Source organism: Ovis aries, chromosome 9 (assembly GCF_016772045.2).
Source record: "Ovis aries strain OAR_USU_Benz2616 breed Rambouillet chromosome 9, ARS-UI_Ramb_v3.0, whole genome shotgun sequence".
Taxonomy (NCBI): Eukaryota; Metazoa; Chordata; class Mammalia; order Artiodactyla; family Bovidae; genus Ovis; species Ovis aries.
Window position 1 is genome coordinate 22,145,716 of NC_056062.1, and position 26,774 is coordinate 22,172,489.

The 26,774-nt window shown below is 44.9% G+C and overlaps 1 protein-coding gene across 1 annotated transcript; it reads left to right on the forward strand.

The window, feature by feature from the left end:
* Positions 1-673: 673 nt before the first annotated feature.
* On the forward strand, positions 674-26,774 carry HHLA1 (HHLA1 neighbor of OC90). The gene is given in 16 exon segments (XM_042254575.1): positions 674-752; positions 1,895-1,954; positions 3,223-3,282; positions 5,398-5,478; positions 5,968-6,051; positions 6,418-6,501; positions 10,951-11,026; positions 11,319-11,383; positions 11,492-11,584; positions 14,762-15,025; positions 16,880-17,125; positions 18,254-18,322; positions 21,619-21,698; positions 22,027-22,217; positions 24,440-24,522; positions 25,720-26,774. Coding segments are annotated over 16 exon segments (1,659 nt in total). The 3' UTR covers positions 25,764-26,774.

The following is a 26,774-nucleotide window of genomic DNA, read 5'->3' on the forward strand; positions in this document are numbered from 1 at the left end:
TGATCCAGGGATTGAACCCGCATCTCTTATGTCTCCTGCTTTGGCGGGCAGGTTCTTTACCACTAGCACCACCTGGCAAGCTCATTTTGCATCTAAACAGTCAGAGAACCCAAGGAAGAAACACTGATTCTCCCTAAATATGCATGCACCCCCCGGGGGCTCCATGTTCCCAGACTTCCTGCAGTTATGCAGGACCACAAGAGCAATTCTGGTGGAAAGCTGCCAATAAAAGCGGGCATATCACTTCCTGCCAGAGCATTTAGGAGTCGCGGTATAATCCTCCAACTCTCTCTTCCGCTGCCACCATGAGTCAATGACTAAGGAGGCCACAGGGATGGAGAATGTCCAGAAGGTGAAGCCTCCACCATCCGGGGCACCTGAGTGACCCTGCAGAACCAACCGATGTGCAGCAAGTACAGACTGTAAACAAGAAATCAACTTTTGTGGTTGATTTCAGCCAGTGAGGTTATGGACTTAATTTGTTACCTCTGCATAGCCTCACCATCAGAACCACAGGTGCCTTTTATAGATTGTTATTTCTAGTGATGCCCCATGCAGTGTTCTCAATATTACTTCCCTGGTGGATATTCTGCAGCAAGGTGGTTAGTAATTCAGCTGGTTTCCTCCACATGCTTGTGTTGCTTGCTTCCAGGTGGGCCAGAGTATCACAAACATGCCAGGCTTCCTGCTACGTGGTCCTCTGGTGAGGCTGTGCCTGGATCTCACATGTGTCCTGTCCCTTTTCAACACAGGTGGGTCGAGTCAAAGTCCAAGTGTCTTGGTCTATAAACTCTGTTTGAATATCCATTGTTCTTTAGAGAATTTTAGCATACAGTGTTTCAGCCCAGAATCCTAAATGATCAGATTTACTACTGCCATTAATCAAAATGACAGTAGCAAACTTCCCATTTCTGATTTTGTCCTTTGTCCCATTTATTCTGTTGCATTCAAGTCCCATTTATGCAACAGAATGCTCTTCCCCTCCACAGTGCCCACCCTTGTTCAAAGCATCATCTTCCCTTCGCTGGAGCTTCCAAAACCAGCTCCCTGCTCCTCCTCTTCCTCTTGTCTCTCCATATTCCATTCTCCACTCACCAGCCTAAGGCATTCTCTCAGACATTTCATTAAGCCACTTCCCCAGTTCATCCTTCATTTTTCCCTCCTCCTCCTAAAAAGTATTCAGTGACTTTCTACTTCTTCTCTTTGGGTAGCATCCAAAGTCCTTACATGCTCTACGTGATCCATCCTACCTCCCCAACTCCAGTTCCTACGATCCCTTGTCTCCACCCTTTCTGCTCCATCATGTTGGCCTTCTTCCAGGCTGTAAAATAATACTCTTGCCCATCTCAGACCCTGGGCTGAGACTGTCATCTATACACTGAATACCCCTTGAGCCAGCTTTGTCTCTGCTCTAGTATGCTCACCTTTCAGATCTCAGTGGGGCATCGTCTCCCAGGGATGGCTTTCAGATCACTGAGATTAGATCAGGCTCCCTGTTCCATGCGCTCCAAATGCCCTTCAGCGTAACAGCGTTGTCTGAAATAACATCCGTAGGTCTTCCTTTCCTTCATGTCCGCCCTCCCTACTAGACTATAAGTTCCGTAAGGATGGACTCTGTATCTATCTGTTCCATCATACTCTCCCAGTATCTAATACACACAATGCCTATTAAAATCTAGATGCTTAATGGCATGATGAACTATTAGCATTGCTATAGTTAATCCATAAATATTTAATGACTAAATTAGTGAATGAATGAGCCAAGCACATGTTGGATTTTAAGCAAGTCCACAATGCAATTTTCTCATCTTTAAAAGGCTTACTTTGGATTAAATTTTCTCTGATATTATGTCTGTGTTATAATTTCTCTGATGAAATCTTTTTTTTACTCTAGTGTCTTCCTTTAGAGGAGAAGCTGAGAAGGAAAATGTCATGATTTTCCTACCTACAACAGGTAAATGAACAGGTGGTCCTTCCTAGGACAAATACAGCTTGATGCTGCTCCTACAAGGAATCTAAAATCTTCAGACTTAAAGAAGCAGAGATGAGAAAGGTGGTTGCCAGAATCTGGGGCGGGGAGGGGAGATGGGAATAGGGTGACTGGCCAGAGGTGGGATTTAGGCATATCACTTAACATTTCTGGACTTCAATTCCTCATCCTTCAAAGGGAGTGATGGATAAGATGACTTTTAAGGATGTTATGAGTTTCTGGGGCTGTGCTTCCATGATACCATTTTACTCATGAAAACTTTTATTCCAGCATCTGGAAATAAACAAGTTAAGAAGGGAAAAGATGGGAGTTGGCTTGGTGCAACAGGTAACTAGACCAGTCCTAAAGCCTGACTCATGCTATAACACAATGACCCATTTTCCAGTTTCTCTGTGCCTTGGTTTTTCCATCTATAAAATGGGCACAAAGCACCCGTCCACTGGAATGTGACATGAAAAGTAATCATTGCAACAATAGTAGTAAATGATGCAGTATGATTAAGTGGCATCTAATCCAAAACAGCTGACCTTTCAGGTCTCGGCTTTGCAGGGATGTCTCCTCCAACCCAGAGAACAGGTTGGGTTCTCTGATAGAGGTGTTCCTAGCATCTTGGTATTCCCTGTTTGACTCTCCTCACATGGGATGACACGTGAGTGTCTCTCCCCCCTCTAAATCACAGACAACAGGCTCTGCAGATGTAGAGACAGGGTCCTTTCTCGTTGACTTCTTTATACCAAACACCTAGCATTCTGCTTGGCCCTAGGTGAGTGTTTATTGGAAGAATAAAGAGTGAAGGAATGCCTTTGGTATTTGAAGATCTCCTTTGACATTCTCTTCTTTGGCATCATGAAATTTGCTGAGTGGGCAAGTGACTCCCTCTTCTGGAAGTGGGTTCTGACTCTTTATTTATTACCAGGGCTTGGTTGAGCAAATTTAAGCAAGATTCTTCTGCTCTCTGAGCCTCAGTTTCCCAACCCAGAGAAGAGAAGGGGTGGATTAGATGCCCTGCGTGGGAGTCCGCTTGTCTATTGATTAAAATGTGCATTTCTAGAGCATGTCCAGTTCAAGGAGACTAGAACCCCAGGGGTGGGGGAGGGATTGCAGTGCATTCAGCGATGCTGACCTTCACGAAGTCAGAGGGCAGTTATAATACAGGCCTCCAAGGCCTCTCCAGCAGCGTGGGGTTGGGGTTGAAGGTTCCATTTTTCTTCTGAAGGCTTTTCTCTTCCCAGTGTCCAGCCTCAGAGAAGAAGAGAGGAGAGAAAAGGGGATTGCTTTTCTTGACACTACAGGTGAGTACTACCCCCCCACACACACACACCCCAGTGCTCCATGAGAGGCCTGGACCACTAAGATCACTTCTCCCACCATTGGACCCCGCCCCCCTGCCCATTCCCAACCCCCAATACCAGGGTTTCCCTGGTGGCTCAGATGGTAAAGAATCCGCCTGCAATGCAGGAGACCCAGGTCCGATCCCTGGGTTGGGAAGATCCACTGGAGAAGGAAATGGCATTGTGCTCCAGTATGCTGGCCTGGAGAATTCCGTGGACAGAGGAGCTAGGTGGGCTACGGTCCATGGGGTTGCAAAGAGTCAGACACGATTCTTTAGTGAACAACTAACACTTTCACTTTCACTTCCCAACCCCCACAGCGGGGCTGCAGCGTCTCTTCCAACCCTCAGATCGCTTTAGCCACAATTATTTGAACATTAAGTAAGAGCTGAAAACGACACTGTTTGCAAAAACATAAAAAGCAGCATTGAGCACTGTTTCTACCTTCTCACATCTCTCCACTTGGCCGCACGCTATCAATATGTGGGCAGTTGGTGGACGGATGGATGGATGGATTTAGGTACTGATGTCCGTGCTGTGTGTGCGGTGCAAAGTCGCTTCCATCATGTCCACCTCGTTGTGGCCCTGTGGACTGTAGCCCGCCAGGCTGCTCTGTCAGTGGGACTCTCCAGGCAAGAATACTGGAGTGGGTTGCCTTTGCCTTCTCCAGGGCATCTTCCCATCCCAGGGATCGAACCCGGGTTTCTTAGTTTCCTGCATTGGCAGGCGAGGAACAACCCCACATCCAAGGGAGAAATATCAATAACCTCAGATATACAGATGACACCACTCTTATGGCAGAAAGTGAAGAAGAACTAAAAGCCTCTTGTTGAAAGTGAAAGGGGAGAGCGAAAAATTTGGCTTAAAGCTCAACATTCAGAAAACTAAGATCATGACATCTGGTCCCATCACTTCATGGCAAATAGATGGGGAAACAGTGGAAACAGTGGTTGACTTTATTTTGGGGGGCTCCAGAATCACTGCAGATGGTGATTGCAGCCATGAAATTAAAAGACACTTACTCCTTGGAAGGAAAATTATGACTAACATAGATAGCATATTCAAAAGCAGAGACATTAATTTGACAAGGGTCCATCAAGTGAAGGCTATGGTTTTTCCAGTGGTCATGTATGGATGTGAGAGTTGGACTGTGAAGAAAGCTGAGCACCGAAGAATTGATGCGTTTGAACTGTGGTGTTGGAGAAGACTCTTGAGAGTCCCTTGGACTGCAAGGAGATCCAACCAGTCCACTCTAAAGGAGATCAGTCCTGGGTGTTCATTGGAAGGACTGATGCTGAGGCTGAAACTCCAATACTTTGGCCAACTCATGCGCAGAGTTGATTCATTGGAAAAGACCCTGATACTGGGAGGGACTGGGGGCAGGAGAAGGGGATGACAGAGGATGAGATGGCTGGATGGCATCACTGACTCGGTGGACATGAGTTTGAGTAGACTCTGGGAGTTGGTGATGGACAGGGAGGCCTGGCATGTTGCAATTCATAGGGTCACAAAGAGTCGGACATGACTGGGTGACTGAACTGACTGACTGCATTGGCAGGCAGATTCTTTACCAGTAGCACCAGCTGAGAAGCCACTAATGTCTGGGAACTATGAAGTCTGAATCTCTGAGGATGAAATTCAAGCATCAGAATTCTAGAACTGAAAACAAAATCTTTCTGGTGAGGCCAAAGGTCAGCCAGGATCCAAGCCTCTGTGTTAGACAATGTCATTATTTGTATTATATAGGACATTGAGAACTCCTGCAATTTCCTGGAGCTGATATATTATATATATGAGCATCCCCTGCCAATCTCTACTCTCTCCACATGCAGAGATATTCCCTAAAATAAGTGTTCCTGTGTTTCACCCAAACTTCTCCTTTCTACTCTTGCTTGTCATTGTGTATGTCATTAGCTGTCACAGGAACTGTCTTTTATCTTCCAAATCCTTGTGCCCAACATAGAGTGTGAGTTCATGTTCAAACAGGAGGCGCATCTGCCTGAATGCTGGAAATGAGGAACTTTTTCTGTTGCCAAGAAAGGCCTGCTGGTGACATTATCTTTGAATCTCTTTCAGAACTACCTGCAAGGTCAGTTGATCTGTCCGCACTTAACCTCACAGAGCTGGTGAATGGGATGCTGAATAGAGCTTTAAAAGGTAACCATTTTTTTTTTTTTTTCTAAGCACAATCCAGGTTCATTTTTGTTTTCTTCCTGCCTCACTTCTGGACTTTCCATGACCTGGGCAAGACCCATCTTATTTCTGCGTATCTCAACTCCCTCATGTTCTGAGTGGAGGATGTGTGTCCTACTTAACTCTTGATGAGATCGAAAACATCCAAATGAAGTAGGAAGCCTGCCAGCATTTTGAGAGCAAGATGAATTCCAGCACCTGTATAGTCATCTCTAATCATAGCTATATTGTGAGAGAATTGCCAGTTTAAAGATAGATCAAGAAATTTAGTCAAGGGACACGTATTTTTGCATTTTGGGGTTTGCTTTGATTTGATTTTTGTTATTTTCAATGTTTGTTATTTTATTTTTATTTGTTCATTGTGTTATTAACCTCTATGGTTGATTTAGTAATTTCTATTGCTATTCAGTATTGTTGGTGGGCATTCGCTCTTTATCTTGGTATCTTTGGCAGACAGCAAGAACTTCTTCTCTTTGTTGAGTGTAACTTCTTACAGTTCATTCGCCTTCCACAAGTTTTCTGTGGCCATTTAAAACAGTAAGTGCTACTGGCTCTTCTTTCATCTTTTATTTTATTGAAGTATAGTTGATTTACAGTGTTGTGTTAATTTCTGCTATATAGCAAAATGATTCATATATATGTATGTATATATACATTCTTTTTCATATTCTTTTCCATTATGATTTATCACAGGATATTGAATATAGTTCCCTGTGCCATACAGTAAGACCTTGCTGTTTATCCATTCCATACTAATAGTTTGCATCTGTCAATCCCAAAGTCCCAATCCATCCTTCCCTTCTCCCCTCGCGAAGCTCTTCTTGGTGTTGAGAATGGTAAGCGATGGACAAGCAGGGCCAGGCTATGTGTCAGGGTTGCTGTGTGCTTCGTTTCTCTTCACAGTTTCCAACCTGAAGACTGTGGACCCAGCCAACTTCCCCACACGGTACTGCTACTGCTTAAACAACCGAACCAATGATTTATCAGGTTGGTACAACTCATCATGAGGCTTGCAACTGATTTTGCTTGTGCCCTTTTAGATAAGTAGAATTCTTTTTCTCCTTTGACTAAAATAAGAAAATGCCATGATATCTATTATGCTTAAATACGTGCACATTCATTGTCCCAGAAATTTCCTTTCTTGGCTTTCTATCAAGAAACAGTTCTATCTGTGCAAAGGGGCAAGACAAAATGCAGCATTGTTTAAGAGCAAAATCTGAGAGTGATCTAAACAGCCATCATCAGGAAAATGGTTGAATAGTCTGCTGTATAATTAAATCTTGGAAAGCAGCCATAAACAGCACATAAATATGTGCATGTGACCAGATTTGGTCTGTGTATGGAAATATTTCATGACATTTCCAATTAGAAAAAGGAACTTGCAAAATAAATAACTTGAGTAAAATAGCACTGATGAAAAAATATATGCCTATCTGAACACCGGGTGGGTGATTACCTCCAAAAAGAAGATTAGAGTCTGGGCTTGAAATAGAAGAGTGTTGATTAAGGGAACCTGGTATTGTCTGATTTTTTTTTTTTCAAAGGCAGTATATTCATGTATTTACCATGTTTTCTATGATGTTTTATAATCTTATTTAAACTAATCAGCAGGTCTTAAAAAACATTCTATTCCAATGAATATAAATATGCATTTTCTTTCATATGAATTCATAATATTCATTGAAAAAAAGTACCGTAATTTATTTAATTTATCTCCTCCTGATGCAAACTTTTTTTTACAGTTCTCAGCAATGCTGTGATGAGTACCTGTGTACAATCACTTGGAGTATTTGTCCAATTATCCCTATACGATAAAGTCTTCAAAACAGAATTGTTGTCTGACAGGACGGGGTCTTGTGATGATTTACATCACTAAACATTCCTCTAGAAACCTTGCATAAGTTTACACTCTGCCCAGTAATGTTTGAAAGTGTGTGCTTTTCCTCACCCTTGTTGACACTGAGTACTTTGGTGTCATTGGTGGTGACATTCATAAGTCATCACCAATTCGATAGACAAAGGGAATTTTCCCCTACTTCCTATTATATATGAAAGTAGTCGACATCATTCATCTACATATTGTTAATCAATCAGATAATTCAAATTTTCACCAAAACAAACAATGTCTTCAAGGCAGTGATAACTGATTTTCTTCCAAGCCTAGGACCCGACTGTGGGAGCAGCTATAAAGGAAAGTTGACAAATGTGTTGAGTAAGAGATGTGTGTGAGAAGTGGTAGAAATTTTCAGAAGAATTGGCGCTTTAGCACAAGGCAGACCTCAGCTTGAATTCAAGCCCTGCCACATACTTGAAGACCTTGGGAAACTTCATCACCTCTCAGAAGCTTGCACAGAATTTGAACTCCATCCTTGGTGTCTGGGCTCCAAAGCCATGCTCATAGCTTCCATGTGATATTAATGTTGTTGTTGTTCAGTCGCCAAGTGTTGTCTGACTCTTCATGACCCGATGGACTGCAGCATGCCAGGCTTCCCTGTCCCTCACTATCTCCCAGAATTTGCCCAAGTTCATGTCCATTGGTGGTGCCATCCAACCATCTCATCCTCTATCACCCTCTTCTTCTTCTGCCTTCAGTCTTTCCCAGCATCAGGGTCTTTTCCAATGAGTCAGCTGTTTGCATCAGGTGGCCACAGTATTGGAGCTTCAGCTTTAGCATCAATTCTTCCAAAGAGTACTCAGGTCAATTTCCTTTAAGATTAACTGGTTTGAGCTCCTTGCTTTCCAAGGAACTCTCATTATATGATGTATGTGATATTAATAGTGGACTGAAATTGTGGATTGCAGTTTCTTGGTCTGCTTATGAGTCTCCCCCACTAATCTCAGCTCCTGATGGGCAGAGATGGGGTCTTACACAGTCCTCCAGTGCCTCAGTGATGTCTGGCACATGGTAGACACTCAATGAATGTTAGGTGAATGAATTAATAGCAATGGAGACTTTGAGAAATAGAAAATAGATGGCAAGAGAAATGAAGTATTTCCCCTCTTCAGTTTTTACATTTACCAATGTGCTAGGAACAGACTGGTCTAAACAGACGTAACGAAGGATGCCTGCCTTCTTCATGGCCAAGTGTCCACTCTGTGTAGGTGCGCCACCACAGCACCCTCCAGGAGACTAACCGTGAACCCACGCAGGCGTGGCGATGGCGTGGCTCCAAGATTCCAGCTCGGATAGGGTAGCGCCTGCCTCCCACTGGCCTCACATGATATATGCATTTCACCAGCTGTCACATTACCTTTTCATACGTCTCTGAGTTCCATATTTTCAATGCTCTGGGTTCTATATTTTCAAAGCTTGCCCCCAACCCCAGCTCATAACCCTATTACTGAAAACAATCGTTTATGCAAGGCATGATGGGAAACTATCCACAGGACCTCAGAAGTGTCTTTAAAAATTCACTGTTTGGGGCTCCTAGAATAAATACTCCTTGTTCTAGAAGCCAAAACCTTGCTGGGTCCTGGAAAATGATAAATGGACAGCAGAGGAGGAGGCAGCTGTATGTGCAGGAAGTGTATTAGGAACTTTCATCGGTCAGTGGCTCCCGCCATATTAAGACTTGTTCAGAATGCGCTCAGAGAGAGATTTTTTGCTTGAAATGTGATAAGATTGTCTCCATCTCCTCCCATCAGACTTCTTAACATGGAGGGCAGGAGGAGAGCTTCCTTGTTCTATTTTGTATAGAGTTCTTGTCCCCTTTGGTAGTCTGTCATTTATAATCCACCACTAGATTTGATATAATTTTGAAAATCCAAAGTTACTTAAATTTACATCCCATGTCTGCAGAACTGCTTCCTATCCAGTGAATTTGGTGTTCTAAATCAATGAGATGAAATTGTGAGGTGTAATATGTGAACCGTGAACTTCCTGATGTTCAAGCTGGTTTTAGAAAAGGCAGAGGAACCAGAGATCAAATTGCCAACATCTACTGGATCACGGAAAAAGCAAGAGAGTTCCAGAAGAACATCTATTTCTGCTTTCTTGACTATGACAAAGCCTTTGACTGTGTGGATCACAATAAACTGTGGAAAATTCTGAGAGATGGGAATACCAGACCACCTGACCTGCCTCTTGAGAAATCTATATGCAGGTCCAGGAAGTAACAGTTAGAACAACAAACTGGTTTCAAATAGGAAAAGGAGTACCTCAAGGCTGTATATTGTCACCCTGCTTATTTAACTTATATGCAGAGTACATCATGAGAAATGCTGGACTGGAAGAAACACAAGCTGGAATCAAGATTGCTGGGAGAAATATCAATAACCTCAGATATGCAGATGACACCACCCTTATGGCAGAAAGTGAAGAGGAACTCAAAAGCCTCTTGATGAAAGTGAAAGTGGAGAGTGAAAAAGTTGGCTTAAAGCTCAACATTCAGAAAATGAAGATCATGGCATCTGGTCCCATCACTTCATGAGAAATAGATGGAGAAACAGTGGAAACAGTGTCAGACTTTATTTTCTTGGTCTCCAAAATCACTGCAATGGTGATTGCAGCCATGAAATTAAAAGACTCTTACTCCTTGGAAGGAAAGTTATGACCAACATAGATAGCATATTCAAAAGTAGAGACATTACTTTGACAACAAATGTCCATCTAGTCAAGGCTATGGTTTTTCCAGTGGTCATGTATGGATGTGAGAGTTGAACTGTGAAGAAAGCTGAGCACCGAAGAATTGATGCTTTTGAACTGTGGTGTTGGAAAAGACTCTTGAGAGTCCCTTGGACTGCAAGGAGATCCAACCAGTCCATTCTGAAGGAGATCAGCCCTGGGATTTCTTTGGAAGGAATGATGCTAAAGCTGAAACTCCAGTACTTTGGCCACCTCATGCGAAGAGTTGACTCATTGGAAAAGACTCTGATGGTGGGAGCGATTGAGGGCAGGAGGAGAAGGGGACGACAGAGGATGAGATGGCTGGATGGCATCACTGACTTGATGGCCGTGAGTCTGAGTGAACTCCAGGAGTTGGTGATGGACAGGGAGGCCTGGCATGCTGCAATTCATGGGGTCACAAAGAGTCGGACATGACTGAGCGACTGAACTGAACTAAAGGGAAACAAATCAGAAAAATTACTGATTTTTTTCATTACTCAATACTCTGGTCTTGCACAGCTCTTTGGTACTGGCAGAGAAGGGTTTGGGTGGTGGGGGAAAGGGGGGGATGTGGTGCAGGCAGGGAGGGAAATGGGAGAAGAAAGGAGATTATAGTGGTAGATCCAGAAGTTTTCTGCCTGCTTAAAATAAAGACTTGAAAAGAAACTGGTAATATTAAAAATGGTTGTTAGTATTCCTCAATACACTGAACTAAATCAAACTTGTTAAATTTACTTTGAAAAACCCACATACAATATACTTTTCCTCTCACGTCTCTGAAACTTAAACCGAGCTTCAGAAATGTAACCTCCCTCAAATCTGTCTTACAGATTTCACCGCCCTCCTGGTGGACGTCATTGGAAATTCTACCAGCTACCTCACAGAGATTTTTAAGTCAACTTCCATACCAGCAATACCTCACATATATGGAATTTTTAAGTCAACTTCCATCCTCTCAGGATGTGAATGACATCTTGATACTAATGAATTGGCAGTCTATGTCTACTGAGATTTGGGCACATCATGCCCAGAAAGATGAAAAGCAGGGGAATGCCTAAAATTAAAAGGAATTATCCTTAAAATTATTTTCCATAATTAACAACTGTGAGCTAGAAATTTCAAAAAAAAATAATTGTCATTTCAACCAAAGACTTAACAGCTTCAGGCCCATTGCTAAGTCCTGCTGTGTCCTGGTCTGTCTTGCAGTGAGTCAAACGAATGGATCCGACTGCATCTTCATCTGCGTGATGACAGGAAAGTCAGGTGAGCCACCAGCAGCCATTCTTTGACCAGCTCTCTGAGCTGAGTGTTGCACACAAACTCTCCTACAGGTAAGCCCAAGATTTGACCCTGTTGGTGTGGTGTCTGCAGGACGGAATCTTTCTGACTTCTGGGAGCTGGTGGAAAAGTCCCCTGTTATCAATTACACATTTACCAGCAACATATCTGGTGTTCTGGGTGAGTGTAACCCTCCCAAACTCCTACAATAGAGTCACCAGACCAGGGTCCCAACTAGCAAGCTGAAGATTGAACGCTGCACTCAGGTATTTTATTTAGCTGTATTGTGTTAAAATCAGAGGAGTTTGTCACTAAAGTTTTTTTAGATTTCTAGATTTTTTTTGGCAAAAGACCTGGCAGCCCTGGGTCCTCCCTCCCACCCCTGGCAACAAGCAAATGGAGTTGAGCTGCCATCCGCCCTGTTAGAAGAGACCCCTTTCTCCTCTTCCATAGCCCTCACCTCTCCCTGTTGCCTTGCACTTCTTTTCTCATATAAACTACCTGACTTTTGTAGGTATTTGAATTTGTGACTCTATTGTAAGCATTGCCACTCCGTAATACCTAGATACAATCCAGATACCAGATACCATCCAATCCCAGATACCATCTTCTGCCCCTCCATACTCACACCTACCCATCTTCCTGCGTTTTCTCTGGCACCAGGTGGCATTTTGAGTCACCTTAAAGCTTTTTCTTCTACACTTAGCTGTCATTTCTAGCCGAGTAAAGTTTCTGCAATGTGGTTGATCTTCCAAGACTATTTGCTACTGCTGTGATGATCTTAGTTCAAGTTCTCATCATCCACCTTTACTATGCTGCTAAGTCGCTTCAGTCATGTCCGACCCTGTGCAACCCCATAGACAGCAGCCCACCCAGCTATCCCGCCCCTGGGATTCTCCAGGCAAGAATACTGGAGTGGGTTGCCATTTCCTTCTCCAGTGCATGAAAGTGAAAGTGAAAGTGAAGTCTTGTCTGACTCCTAGCGATCCCGTGGACTGCAGCCTACCAGGCTCCTCCATCTATGGGACCTTCCCGGCAAGAGTACTGGAGTGGGTTGCCATTGCCTTCTCCATCCAGTTAATCAGTCTCCTTTGACCCAGTCTCTTATTTCTCTGAAATATCCATCTATTCCCAAAAGAGTGATAATATGATTGGGCTATATCTTTCTACTGCTCAGAACTCCTAATTCAGCAGCAGAGTGTCTGAAATCCTTAGTAAGGAGTATACATTTCTCTATCATCAAGCCCACACTCATCTACTCTCTTTACATAAATCTCTCGCTAAAACTCTATTGAAACCCCTGCCTCTTCTTGCAGATGGCATACATCTCCACACCTTTGGAATCTTGCTCTTATCCCAGAATGGAACTTCCCTACTTTTCTGTGTTTCAGAATCTAATTTGTCTGTCAATGGCTAGCTCAGCACTGACTCCTCTTTCCAACAAAATCACCTAACCAAAATTAGTCTTCTGTCCTCTGTAATCCTACAACACTCATTTGGACTCTCTGTTACTCCAGGTTGAATCACAGATGACTTCATCTGTGTGTCTTCTCAAGGAATCACACTTGAAGGCAGAGGCTGAGCCTCCTGTAGCTCCACAGTCTGCCTTCATCTTGATGCCTCACACTGTTCCTTGTGCACAGTAGGTTCTTCATCTGTGTTCCTTGGAGTGAAATGAAGTTTGTAATCAACCTCCAATTCTACTTCACAAGGCTGCCTTGATTGGTATTTATTGTAGGTAGGGTGTGAGGGTGTGCTAAGTTGCTGCAGTCATGTCCAACTCTTTTATGACCTTATGTACTGTAGCCCACTGGACTCCTCTGTCCCTGGGATTCTCCAGGCAAGAATACTTGAGTGGATTGTCATGCCCTCCTCCAGGGGCTCTTCCTGACCCAGGGATCAAACCCACATCTCTTATGTCTCCTGCATTGGCAGGCGGGTTCTTTACCATTAATGCAACCTGGGAAGCCCCTTATTGAAGGGCATCTCTTAGTTATGGAAGTTATCAACTTGTGCTTGATAAAGAGATGCAGTGGGCCATTGGTGGGTTCCTTTCAGTTCTGAGGACAGATTTGAGGGTTAAGCCAATCTCACTTCTTCAGAGAGTCCTTCCATGACTTTCCACTCCCAGTCTCAATTAGATCTCCCCTTTTGTGCTCTTTCTGTAAATTTTCCAAGCAACAACTGCTTGGGAAGAGAGAATGTGTTGACCCAAGGTTGATGTGCTTGATGGCAGCCACCTGTCTGAGTGACGGTTTGATTGGCAGGTACTCAGCCCCATGTCTATTCATCTGGGAGCAAGGACCAGGCTTCTAGTGCATGTGGAGGGATGCTGGGCCAGGAGTAAGGCAAGAGAGAGGAAATAAGGTTGCAGGGCCACCTTCTGCAATTGCACTGGTTGTGCTCACCACATAGTTCCCTGCCAAACAGGCAACTAGGGGCTGAAACCCCACCTGTCTGCAGGCTAGCCTTTGTCTACCCAGAGGATGGGACCTTTTGGGCTACTGGGAACCTGTCCTGTTCTGACATGGGCCCCCATTCCCTAAGCCACCCTTCCGCCGAGGTAGGCTTAGTGAACACTTGAGTCTCTTCCTCCTTCTCTTCATGGAGCATCCAAGGACACTGCGGGGATCTTCCTCTGAATGAAGCCTTCCTGCTGTCTTTGTAGGGGGCTTCTTGGGTGGCTCAGTGAGTAAAGAATCCACCTGCCAATGCAGGAGATGCAGGTTCGATCCCTGGGTCGGGAAGATCCCCTGGAGGAGGGCATGGGAATCTACTCCAGTATTCTTGCCTGGAAAATTCCATGGACAGAGGAGCCTGGGGAGCTACAGTCCATGGGGTCACAAAGAGTTGGACATGACTGGACTGGCATGCACGCACATGCTGTCTTTGTGGGAGACTATCTTTCACGTGTTTTCTTCCTGAGAACCCCTAGTTCCCAGATTTCACCTCTGGCCCCTAATCATACCCCCAGGGCACTTGAGCAAACCTGAGCACTCTCCCAGGGACCAGCGTCAGAGCCATGGAGGAGCAAAGGGCTGCAAGGTGGGCGAGGACTCTGATGGGAGTCAGGTTCTGTTCAGGAAACACGTCAAGCGTCTGATGCTTTTGGGTCTGACAGCTTTGCATTTTGGGCACAGGGCTTTTTCCTGCAGTGTTTTCAGAGCTTGATATTTCAGCTTAGTTTCAGCTCACTCAAGGAGAAGCCCTCTTCTTGGTGATGTCAGATACTGTTCCAAGTGATTTTGAAGCTCTGTATTGTGTATATTTGCCGTCCAATGACCTTCCAGTGGCTCGACAGTTCTTTGTGTCCAAAATATCAGCATAGTAAAGCTGCTCTTGACTGTCTCCTTAAATGCGCAGCTACCAGGGCGTCAGCCCTGACTTCACAGCTCACACCCACAAGCCAGCAAACACTACCAAGGATGAGCCCCCCACGTGGAGCCCAGAGGCCTGGAGTGTCCGCTCTGAGGACCTCTTCTGGGACAGACACAACGCCTCCTTCAGAGGAAGAGCAGGCCTTGAACACAAACATGCTTCCTGAGCCTCCCAGCAGAGCCACACCCAAGGCCACGGCCAGAGCCACAGCCACCCTGGACATGGCCTCTCCCACCCTCCTGGCCTCCGGTAAGGCTTCTCACCCTCTCCTCTCCTGTCTTGTTTGCCCACCCCGCACCCCAGTTCCCTCTGGGCTGAGATAAATAAGTGCAATCCTTCCTTTATCCCTTCCCCACCAACCCCTTTCCTCAGCATCCCTTAAATAAGAAATGTGAACCATTTTGGGTCTAATACGTATAAGCAAAGGTGACAAACATCACTGGCATAATGTCTTTCTAATGTTTATTTTTATAGCTTTTTACATTTTGACGTAGTTCAACATTCACAGTTGCAAAAATAGTACAGAAGTTTCCTGGTGCACTTCATGCAAGCATCCTCCAATAGTATCTTACATAATTGTGTTATATTGTAACATCAGGTATTTTTATTTCAGCAGAGCGGTTGGGAATGTCTCTCCTGAAATTCGCACACTAATGAAATGAAATGAACTCAGTATTTTATGGCAGGCAGGATTAGGCTGGATAATGATGCCCAAGGATATGTTAATGACTTGATGTCAGTGTAAAAACTGCTGCCAATGACCTGCTGAGAAGTTCTTCCTTTCCCATCATGTTTGTGGACACTGATCAGTGGTATTACCACTAAAAATGTAAAAGGCATGCTAATCTTATTTGGAATAAGATACAACTGAGATAACTCTTTCATTAAAAGACAGTTATGCCTCAATGAGCTCCAACACTGGACCGGAGTCACCAGAATTCATGCATTCATTTACTTGTCAATGCATGTATTTAATATCAGACCACAGGCTAGCTGTTAAAAAAAAAACCCCACAGCTCTATAAATGTTCTCTTTCCTTCCTGAGCTCTCAGACCTCGGAGAGAGGCATAGGCAAGCAAACTGATCAGTTGTTATTCAGCCTACAAAGAGCTATTATTCTAGAGAACCCAGAGAGAGGCTCCCCTGAGAAGGATGAGAATTGATAAAATGTCAGGCAGGCAGGGAAACAAAACTGAGGAAAAGGAATCAGCTTCTCTAACTAGAAAAGTTTGTAGTAATATATCTGCACCTGGACAGTTATACAAGAGAAGAAAACTTTCTGGTATAACATGAAAAAAGATGTGATTGCAGGTGTCAAGGGGAATCATAAAATACCTAGCTATCACCCTAACAGGGAAAGTGCTAGTTTTATGTAAGAAAAACTGCGTAAAACTTTAACAGGAGTAATAAAAGCATGTTTAAATAAAGTGATATATCATGTTCTGGATGAGAAATCTGAATATTTTTAAAATGGTAACTGTTTCCAACTTAACTTATAGAGTTAAGATCCTCCCAGGAGTTTAGTTTTGTAAAAACTTGAAAAAAAATTTTTTTTTATTCCTACCATGGGAATGAGCAAGTGAAAACCATCTGACAAGTTTTGTTTAAAAGATCAGCAAGAGAAGACTTGTCTTAATAACCATCCTGTGATATTGTCAGGCTGGCATCATCATCACCACCACCTCCGTTTTAATGGTAAAGCTAAAAGGAATTTGATAACTTGCCCCAAAATTCACAGCACAGAGGAGCGGGGAACAGAATTTACATCTCCAGGTCTCCTCACCTTAAACCTTGTAACCTTTTCACTATGCCACATGATTAGAAATGTATTGCTTAAATTTCAGAGCCCACCATCCCCTAGACACACACTCTAGCTGATTGTTTAGTGACCTAGGAATTTGGAGAATTTTTTCCTTACTTGGTAGTTAGGAAAACGAAGTTTAGTTTGGTCCCCTTATTCCAGTTCAGGACAGAGCTGAAATCCCTAGACAATCTATATTATACGTGCACATTGCATATACCCTTTGATTATATCTCAATGTCTTGTCAATTTCACATCTGAGTCAAGGCAGTCAAGCATGTACATGCCCTGTTACCGTGCAGCTACTAGGAAGGTGGCCAGAACTCCACGGGTGACGGCCCACAGACAGGCGCAGGCTTCCACTCTACCCATGCCCTGGGCTCAGGTCACCAGCGAGAAAACTCCTGGAGGGCCTCCCTGGGAGACCCTTCCCTCCTTGCCTACATCTCCTAAGGCCGAGGAGACTATGAACACAAGGAGCCTTGCCCAGCCTCCTGCCGGGACAGCAGCCGCAGTTGGCAGCCCCATCCAGACCAGCCCAGCCTCAGGTAAGAGAGAATGCCCACTCCTCCCTCCACTGTTGCTGTTGTTTAGTTCCTGAGTCATGCCCGACTCCTTTGTGACCCCATAGACCGTAGCCCGCTCGTCTCTGCCAGACTCCTCTGTCCACCTGTCCATGGGATTTCCCAGGCAAGAATCCTGGAGTGGGTTGCCATTTCTTTCTCCAGGGGATCTTCTCGACCCAGGGATCAAACCTGTGTCTCCTTCATTGGCAGGTGGATTCTTTACCACTGAGCCACCAGGGAAGCCCCTACCTCTATTAATTACATATAAATACAATGATATGCACATTAAAATATAATCACAATATGAGGATGGCCTGAGCTCTGAAACTTTGTTGTCTGATTCCAATTGTGTGTTTGTTTATGTATTTATGTGTGTATGCATGTGTGTGTAATAAATATACCCAGAAAACAAAAAAATAGACTGAAAAGAAATTCACAGCACGTTAACCTTGACTGTATCTGGGAAGCAGAGAGGATTTTGATTTTTCATCACTGCAGCATCATGGATTTTCCATATTTTCTACTCCTGTAACCAGACAAAAGTGGTTTCTGTGCTTTCTAAAACTCTGTTTATTTACTTTTGGCCGCACCGGATCTTTGTTGCTGCTCGGGCTTCTCTCCAGTTGCATGCAGTATGCAGGCTCACTGCAGCGGCTTCTCTTGTGCAGCACGGGCTCCAGGGCATGCTCCGGCCTCAGCAGTTGCAGCTCCTGGGCTCCAGAGCTTAGGCTCAGTAGTTTTGGCTCACGGGCTTGGTTGCTCTTGGCATGTGGGATCTTCCAGGATCAGGGATTGTATTTATATCTCCTGCATTGGCAGGCAGGTTCTTTACCACTGAGCCACCGGCGAAGCCTGGTTTGTGAGTTTTTAAAATGACTTCTGATCCCTGTAGCCAGACGCCCTCCTTCTAGGCAACTGTGTTCAGTGGATTGTAGCATTCTTCACTGCTGCGCTATTTCTAACTGACTTTTGCATCCTCAGTATCCTCCCAGGTACCTGGCTTGAACAGGCAGCAGGGGATGAACAGGGCAGGACCAGTGTCAGGGCACAACTTCTGCTCAGGCACCCTTAGAAGACAGCCAAGCTCACCTCTCCCTCTTCTCATCCCAGGTCCATCCACCCCTGGCACACAGACTCCAAGTCCTACCAAGGCTCCAGCCCCCAAATATCCGCAGGCAGGTAAGAATGTGGCCTTGCAAAGGGCAATGCTATACCCCAGGTGGGAAGCATAGTTTAAGCGCAGTGGCATGAGGCGATGGGGGTGTCTGCAGGCAGACCAAGCTTGCTATTGTACTTTACTGGTTCTAGAAGGAAAAGAGGCAGAGAACTAAGTCTTGCTGTGCTAGTAAATGACCCTGTAATCTTCGTAAATCACTTCCTCTTTCTTGACTACCATTTCTCTATAGATTTGAGAGCTTTTTAAGATGCCATGATTCTCTGGTTGTATGTATAACCCAAGACCACTTCATTTTGACCTTTGTGAGGCCATTGTCACCTATGCAGGTGACCTCCCTGTCGTGTGGACCTTTATACCTGGTGAAGAGTCAGCCTTGATCCCAGGAACCCACCAATTTTCAAGTATGTACCAGCGCCCTGTCCCTCCTATAGCTTGTGTTTGTTTTGGACAAAGTTGTATACTATAATAAAAAGAGGTTTGTTTGATAAATTTAGATTTAGAATGCTGGGATTAAATCTTAGCTCTGGTATTTACTGGTGAGGTACCCTCCTGCACTCCATTTCCAGAATTCAGTTTCCTCTGCTGTAAAGCGAGAATGATAATAATTACTGTGGGCACTAAAAATGTCTCTTCTCTGCAGAGTTTTGTATTGAGTAAGATAATGTGTGTGGAAGTGATTTGGAACTGGACAGCACCATATAACTTAATTCAAACAACTTTTATTGAATGAACGCCCATTGAGAAAGTGCTGTACGCTTTGCAAATACAAGCCATTCTTACAATGAGCATGATGTTAGTAGAAAGAGAGGAAGGAGGAAAGGATGACTGCAAAATCCAACCCCTGGGGCTTCCCTGACAGTCCACCGGTTAACACTACGCTTTTCCAAAGCAGGGATGCAGGGGGCATGGGTTCGATCCCTGGTCGGGGAACTAAGATCCCACGCGCTGCATGGTGCTGCCCCCGCTAAAAAAGTGATATTACTAGGATCATACAATATGTAACCTTTAATGCAATTATACCTCAGTTAAAAAGAAAGAAAGAACTTTAACAATAAAAAGAAAAAAGAGGGAATTCCCTGGTGGTCCAGTGGCTAAGACTTCTTGCTTCCAATGCAGGGAGCTTGAGTTTGATCCTTGACCAGGGAACTAGATCCCACATGCTGAAACTAAGACCTGGTGCAGCCAAATAAATAAATAATTTGTTTAAAAAGACTGTTACAGTTACTTGAAGAAATTGACAATCATTATTATCAAATAAAATAAGTCAAAGATTTTCATCTGAAAAAAATAAAATGACCCTTAGAAGCTCTTTTACAGCCCATGCAAACTAGAAAAACTTATATTGATGTCGTCCAGCCCTATTAGCATTTTTTTATTTTTAATGTTTTAATCTTATGTTTATATCTTTTAAAACATGCTTTTTTAATGTAGGCTATAATGCAGATAGAATAACATTTTTAAAAATTTTAATTGAAGTATAGTTGGCTTGCTGCTGCTGCTGAGTCGCTTCAGTCGTGTCCGACTCTGTGTGACCCCATAGACGGCAGCCCACCAGGCTCCCCCGTTCCTGGGATTCTCCAGGCAAGAACACTGGAGTGGGTTGCCATTTCCTTCTCCAATGCATGAAAGTGAAAAGTGAAAGTGAGGTCACTCAGTCGTGTCCGACTCTTCGTGACTCCATGGACTGTAGCCCACCAGACTTTTCTGTCCATGGGATTTTCCAGGCAAAAGTACTGGAGTGAGATGCCATCACCTTCTCCGAGTTGGCTTGCAATGTCACATTAATCACTGCTCTAAGGCAAAGTGGTTCAGTTACATACATATATGCAATATATATATTTTGTAATATTCCTTTCCATTATGGTTATCATAAGATATCAAATATAGTTGTCTGTGCTATATAGTAGGTCCTTATTGTTTATCGATTTTATATATAAAACTTATATCTGTCAAGCCCTAAAAAAAAGAAAAATTCGATCCCCAGCTGTTGAGTGCCATTAACTTCTGTTCTGTTTGAAAGGCCATCCCTGTATGTACACTTCATTCTTTTTTTTTAACTTTTTATTTTGTATTGCAGTATAGCAGATTAACAATATTGTCATGGTTTCAGGTGAACCGTGAAGAGACTCAGCCAATACATTTGCACGTATCCATCGTCCCCTAGACTCCCCTCCCACCCAGGCTGCCACACAACGCTGAACAGAGCTTTCTGCGCTCTACAGTAGGCCCTGGGTGTGTACTTCATTCTTACGGAATTCAAGAGGAAACCCTGTTCTGGGCTTGCATGGGGGTTTTCAGGACTCCTGACAGAGGTTCAGAACTTGGGGTTTCTGTGGTCTGCGCTGCATTTTCCCAACTTTTGAAGGTCCAGCTCTCTCCTTTGTTTCTGTGGAGCCAGTTTGAAGACGATAGAAATGGATACAAAGCGAGTCTTTCAAAGGTGGTTGAGTTCTCAGGTCCCTCCCACTCCTGGATGCCTTTCAAGACTAGTTTCCTGAATGTTCCTGGACCATCCAGTCACATGTCAACACGGCATTATTAAATTGCTGGACCCTGCACCGTCTCCTTTTTCATATCACCCAAGATCTGCCTTGGCCCTGCTCTAAACCTGCAGTGAATGGTGAATGGGCCTTTCAGACACAAAGATTTGATTATGTTACCATAGGAAATTACAGCCCTTTTTTCTCCAGGTTCTAAAGAAATACATGAGAGGTGCAGATGGGGGCAGTGGTTGGACTGAATTTTAGAAAATGTGTTGGCTGTATCTCTCTGGGTCTCTCCCTGGAGAAGGAAATGGCGCCCCATTCTAGTATCCTTGCCTGGAGAATTCCATGGACAGAGGAGCTTGACAAACTACAGTCCATGGGGTCACAAAGAGCTGGACCTGTCTTAGTGACTAAACAATAACAGTCTGGATCTATATCTGGATCCGTTGTTGTTCTTTAGTCACTAAGCCGTGTCCGACTCTTTTGTGACCACGTGGACTGTAGCCCGCCAGGCTCCTCTGTCCATGGGATTTTCAGGCAAGGATACTGGAGTGGGTTTCCATTTCCTTCTCTAAGGGATCTTTCCAAACCAGGGATTGAACCCACATCTCCTGCATTGGCAGGTGTATTCTTTACCACTGAGCCACCAGAAAAGTCCATCTCTACCCATGTTATCTATCTCTATATAGCTCTAGGCATCCATCATCCCATCCATCTAATGAGGAATGTAAAGTTTCTCTAGGAATTTTCAGGGAGACCATCTCTGATTCCCTCCAGGAATTGGACCCTCACCTTTCTTCCTCTCTCTCTAGGATCTCTCACAGCAGCTTTGATAGTCATGGTGAAGCAAGGCCATGTTTACCTGTTGGTCCAGAGCTACCTGAGACCAGGGGCGAGACAATATTCACCCAGCACAGTCCCTAACAAAGGGAAGAGAAGTGAAGTGAAAGTCGCTCAGTCATGTCTGACTCTTTGCAACCCTGTGGACTGTAGTCCATGGAATTCTCCAGGCCAGAATACTGAAGTGGGTAGCCTTTCCCTTCTCCAGGGGATCTTCCCAATCCAGAGATCAAACCCAAGTCTCCCACACTGCAGCTGAGCCACAAGGGAAGCCCAAGAATACTGGAGTGGGTAGCCTATCCCTTCTCCAGGGAATCTTTCCAAGCCAGGAATCGAACGAGGGTCTCCTGCATTGCAGGGAAAATGCATGCTAAATGCTTGTTGATGTGACTGGTCTGGGATTGCATCTTCCAGGGTGTCCTGAGCTGCTCCCTAAGGAGGGGGCTATGACCACTGCTCCCCTCGCGCTGACAGTGCAGAAGCTCAACCCTTGTCTGATGGAGCTGTGCCGCTTCTTCCAGCAATGCCTCTGCACGAGCCAGAAGAAAGATCCCAAGATGCAGGCTGGGAGGTAACCTGAGCCACTCACTACTCTTTGCATCCAGTACTTACAGACTTCTGACCCTGCTCAGCTTCTCTGCAGGCTACTAGGCGGCCAGGCGTTAAATAACTAACACACAGGTGACAATGGTACCTTGAGGAATGCACTTCCCAGTAGGTCTTCTGCTGTACTGTCACCTTCTCGAGAGCCAGGATGGAACCCCATTCATTTCTGGGTCCCCAGAGCCAAGGGGGGTGGCCATGCCACAGTGCAGTCAAGTGTTGTCAAGTTGACTTGCTGCATCTGCTGTTACAAATCTGCTGGAATTGTGTTACATTGTGTTACATCTGCTGGAATAATTACAGGGGCCTTTGAGCTGTCCTGAGCCCCAGTGCCCTCAGTTCAGTTCAGTTCAGTCACTCAGTCGTGTCCGACTCTTTGCAATCCCATGAACCGCAGCACACCAGGCCTCCCTGTTCATCACGAACTCCCGGAGTTCACTCAAACTCATGTCCATTGAGTCAGTGATGCCATCCAACCATCTCATTCTCTGTCATCCCCTTCTCCTGCCCTCAATCTTCCCCAGTATCAGGGTCTTTTCAAATGAGTCAGCCCTTCCCATCAGGTGGCCAAAATATTGGAGTTTCAGCTTCAACACCAGTCCTTCCAATGAACACCCAGGACTGATTTCCTTTAGGATGGACTGCTTGGATCTCCTTGCAGTCCAAGGGACTCTCAAGAGTCTTCTCCAACACCACAGTTCAAAAGCATCAATTCTTTGGCACTCAGCTTTCTTCACAGTCCAGCTCTCATATCCGTACATGACTACTGGAAAACCATAGCCTTGACTAGATGGACCTTTGTTGACAAAGCAATGTCTCTGCTTTTTAATATGCTGTCTAGATTGGTCATAGCTTTTCTTCCAAGGAGTAAGCATCTTTTAATTTCATGGCTGCAATCATCATCTGTAGTGATTTTGGAGCCCAAGAAAATAAAGTCAGCCACTTTTCCCGCTGTTTCCCCATCTATTTCCCATGAAGTGATGGGACCGGATGCCATGATCTTAGTTTTCTGAATGTTGAGCTTTAAGCCAATGCCCTCAGCCTGGTATGATTTATTAGAAGAGAATAATCAGAGCATTTTGTCTATTGTTTAGTCACTAAGTCATGTCTGGCTCTTTTGCACCCCATAGACTGTAGCTCACCAGGCTCTTCTGTCCCTGGAATTTCCCAGGGATTTTCCTTCTCCAGGTAAGTTGAAGGTGGTAGAACCTGGGAAATCTTAACTGCCAAGCTCTGCATGAGCAATCGCTGCTCCCCAGAAGCTTCCCAGATGGCACTAGTGGTAAAGACTCCCTCGTCCCAGTTCAGGAGACATAAGAGATGCAAGTTCAATCCCTGGATCGGGAAGATCCCCTGAAGGAGGGCATGGCAACCCACTCCAGTATCCTTGCCTGGAGAATCCCATGGACAGAGGAGACTGGTGGGCTACAGTCCACAGGGATGCAAAGAGTCGGACACAACTGAGGCGACTTAGCACAGCACAGAAGATACTAGAATCACAGAATGATAGAAATGGAAGCAATTAGAGAATGTTTAGCCCAGCTTCCTTGTATATCAGGTGAAGGATTCACAGGGAAGTGGATTCCCAGAGTCCGGACATCGAGCCAGTGATACAACTTGCACAGAAAACTCTTCTTCCTAATGATATGTGTGACCTTTTCACTGAAGCCCTTTGAAGCAATCTCTATAGTCACCAGCCAAGAGCAGGATGTTGTCTTGCTAGGTATTGGCTGCATGGTTAGCTCTAACAGCCCTGGACTCTGACCACCTCGCACAAAAGTAGATGAATATCACCACTGATCGATCACTTATGGTAATTCTGGCACCGTTGGGGAACTTTTCAAACAGTATCTCCTGTCTTCCGCAGGATACTCTATGAGTATAGATTCTATTACTGTCTTTCGTTTATATATGAAAAAACTAAGGCTCAAAGAATTAAGTAATCAGCCTGAAGTCACATGCCCTGGCACGTCCTGATGGTAGAACTAAGAATAAGTCTTTCTGACTCTAAAGTCTGAACTTTTTCCTGTGAGGACTCATTCTCTACCTTTCCTCCCACAGCCTATAAAGATGGAGAGAGAGAATTTTTTGTTGTGAATAATTAGCCATTATGACTTTCTTTTTTAGATGGTTCTCTTCTAATAGCCACAAAGGATAATAATTACTCTCAACTGTGATTTCAATCTTTAGGTATTGTCTTGACTATTATTCCTGGTTTCTGAAGAATGCAACATACATCTGTCAGAGGGTGAAAAGGATATTCCAGTCACACAGTAAGTACACAGCCAGACTATTTTACAAAAAAGGTCTAGAACTCTGCCTTAGCACAGGGTCAATAGGAGGAGGTGTAACTCATTTAGTGATCATGAATCCTAGACAAAAAGTCTAGGGTATTTCTGAGTTCCCTTCGCCTAACAGTTTGGAAAAAAAAATAAAAAGCAGGAGTCAGCCCAGCAAAGAATTGTGTCTTTCCATGTGCTCTTGGGTAAGCTTCTTCCCCTCTCTGAGTCTCCCCGTAAGCTCTAAAGGCAAAGACAAATGAAACAGGAGATATTCGCCATGTAAGCACTCAAATGCCTGATCAGAACAAAGTACATACACATGATTCAAGAAAAAGACAGCAGCCTGACCTGTTACAAGTGGGGTGTAGGGTACCCCCATCCTTGTCCTCAGGCATCCTCGGAGGCCAGACATCTTCGTTTTAATTTTCACTCCTGCTGACGAAAGTGGTTGACTCCTGCTGACGAAAGTTTGTCGGTTCCCCAAAGCAAAAGTGTGGCCATTTTATTGTTCCATCTTCCTGAACGGTCTGGCCAAGGGAATCTGGCTTCCTAAAAATCACGGAACCAAGTTGAACTCTGAAAAACCCCTGCAAAATTTAACTCAAATATAAGCCGAGTGGTCATATGGCCGTGCATTATATTACAACAGTCAAACAAAAAACAGTGCAGCCCTCCAGTCCTCCCCTGTGGCTTTCATTTAATTAATTGATTTATATTTGGCTGCGCTGGGTCTTCACTGCTGTGCGGGCTTTTCCCTAGCTGCAGAGACCAGGGCTACGCTCCAGCTGCAGTGGGCAGGCTTCTCATTGCAGGGGCTTCTCTTGTGGATCTCAGGCTCTAGGGCACGCGGGCTTCCATAGTTGCGGTTCCCGGGCTCCAAGGACACAGGCTGAATAGTTGTTGCACATGGGCTTAGCTGCTTCATGGCACGTGGAATCCTCCCTGACCAGGGATTGAACCCGTGTCTCCTGCATCTGCAGGCGGATTCTTTACCGCTAAGCCACTAGGGAAGCCTGGAAAGCGGAGTCTTGATCATTGGACCGCCAGTCCTTGCACGAGCTCCTTCATTCTCTGACATTGACTCTGAGTAACACCCTGTCCAGTGCACTGCCCTGTAGGAAGAGCCTGAGCCAGAATTTATTTCTCTGTAGCATTCCCTTCTCTCTTCTTCTTTTTTTTTTTTTCCAGCCTTAAAACAAAAATGCCTTGAGAACATCTGCAAGTCTGTTTGAGTCTTGAAAAAGCAACGGGGCCTCACAATACCCGGGGTGACCTCTGTTCACCCTGGCCCCTGGCCCAGGCTGGCGGCATTTGCAGAATTCACCCAGGCTCCAGCTCCAGATCATCAATTAACTGAATGCGGGTCTTCTTGGAAGCAGCATCTCTTTCTCTCCTGTGTAAGGTGTTGAAGGTAGAAGAGCACGTGTTAGAGCTCTCATAGCCAGGGAAGTGATGCCAGCTTCCTTGCCTGCCCTAGTAGCAGCGCTCAAGGCGCTGGTGGAAGTCATGGAGACCTAGTAGCAGCGCTCAAGGCGCTCCCACGGTGACTGAGACTGAAGAGGTGGTGTGCAGGGTGTGAGGCTAGCATGAGCAAACCAGCCCAGGCACTGAGGCTCTCAGCACCCAAAGGCACGTAAACCCGGGACTTCAGGAAGATGACGCAAGCATAGATGAGGAAGACTGAACCCGTCCTCTGGAGAGAGTCACATATGATTTCTCTGTGCGGTTTATCCAAACAGCTAGTCTACAGCTAATCGGACTTGCTGTACTATGAATCCAGATAATCCTCCAAGCCCCCTAAGTAGGAGGTGATGAGAACCTTCCCTCAGGAGGAGGTGGAAGAGTTGTTTTGTGGACGTCCTGTCTTGATTTTTCTTCTGTGCATCCCCAAGGCTACTCTCAGGCTTGATGACGCACTAACGGGACTCATAGAAGTCAGAAAAGCTGGTCTAGTCACCTTTCCCACTGATGACAGCAAAAAGAGATTAAGGTCAGCAAAGGGAAAAGACACAGAGGGCAGAGTGCAAGCAAGGCTTCCAGCTGTCCTCTTCAACGGAGCCACATAGATGGCGCGGAATTCTTCCAGCAATGATACATGGCAACGCGCATGGAATCTTGTCAACCAGGAAACTCACCCCAGCCATGGAGTCCAGGGTTTTTACTGGGGTAACAGTCATGTGGGAACATGAAGAGCCCATGTTGCTCAGGCTCCAGCTCCTCCATGGGTCAGGCTAACACTGTGT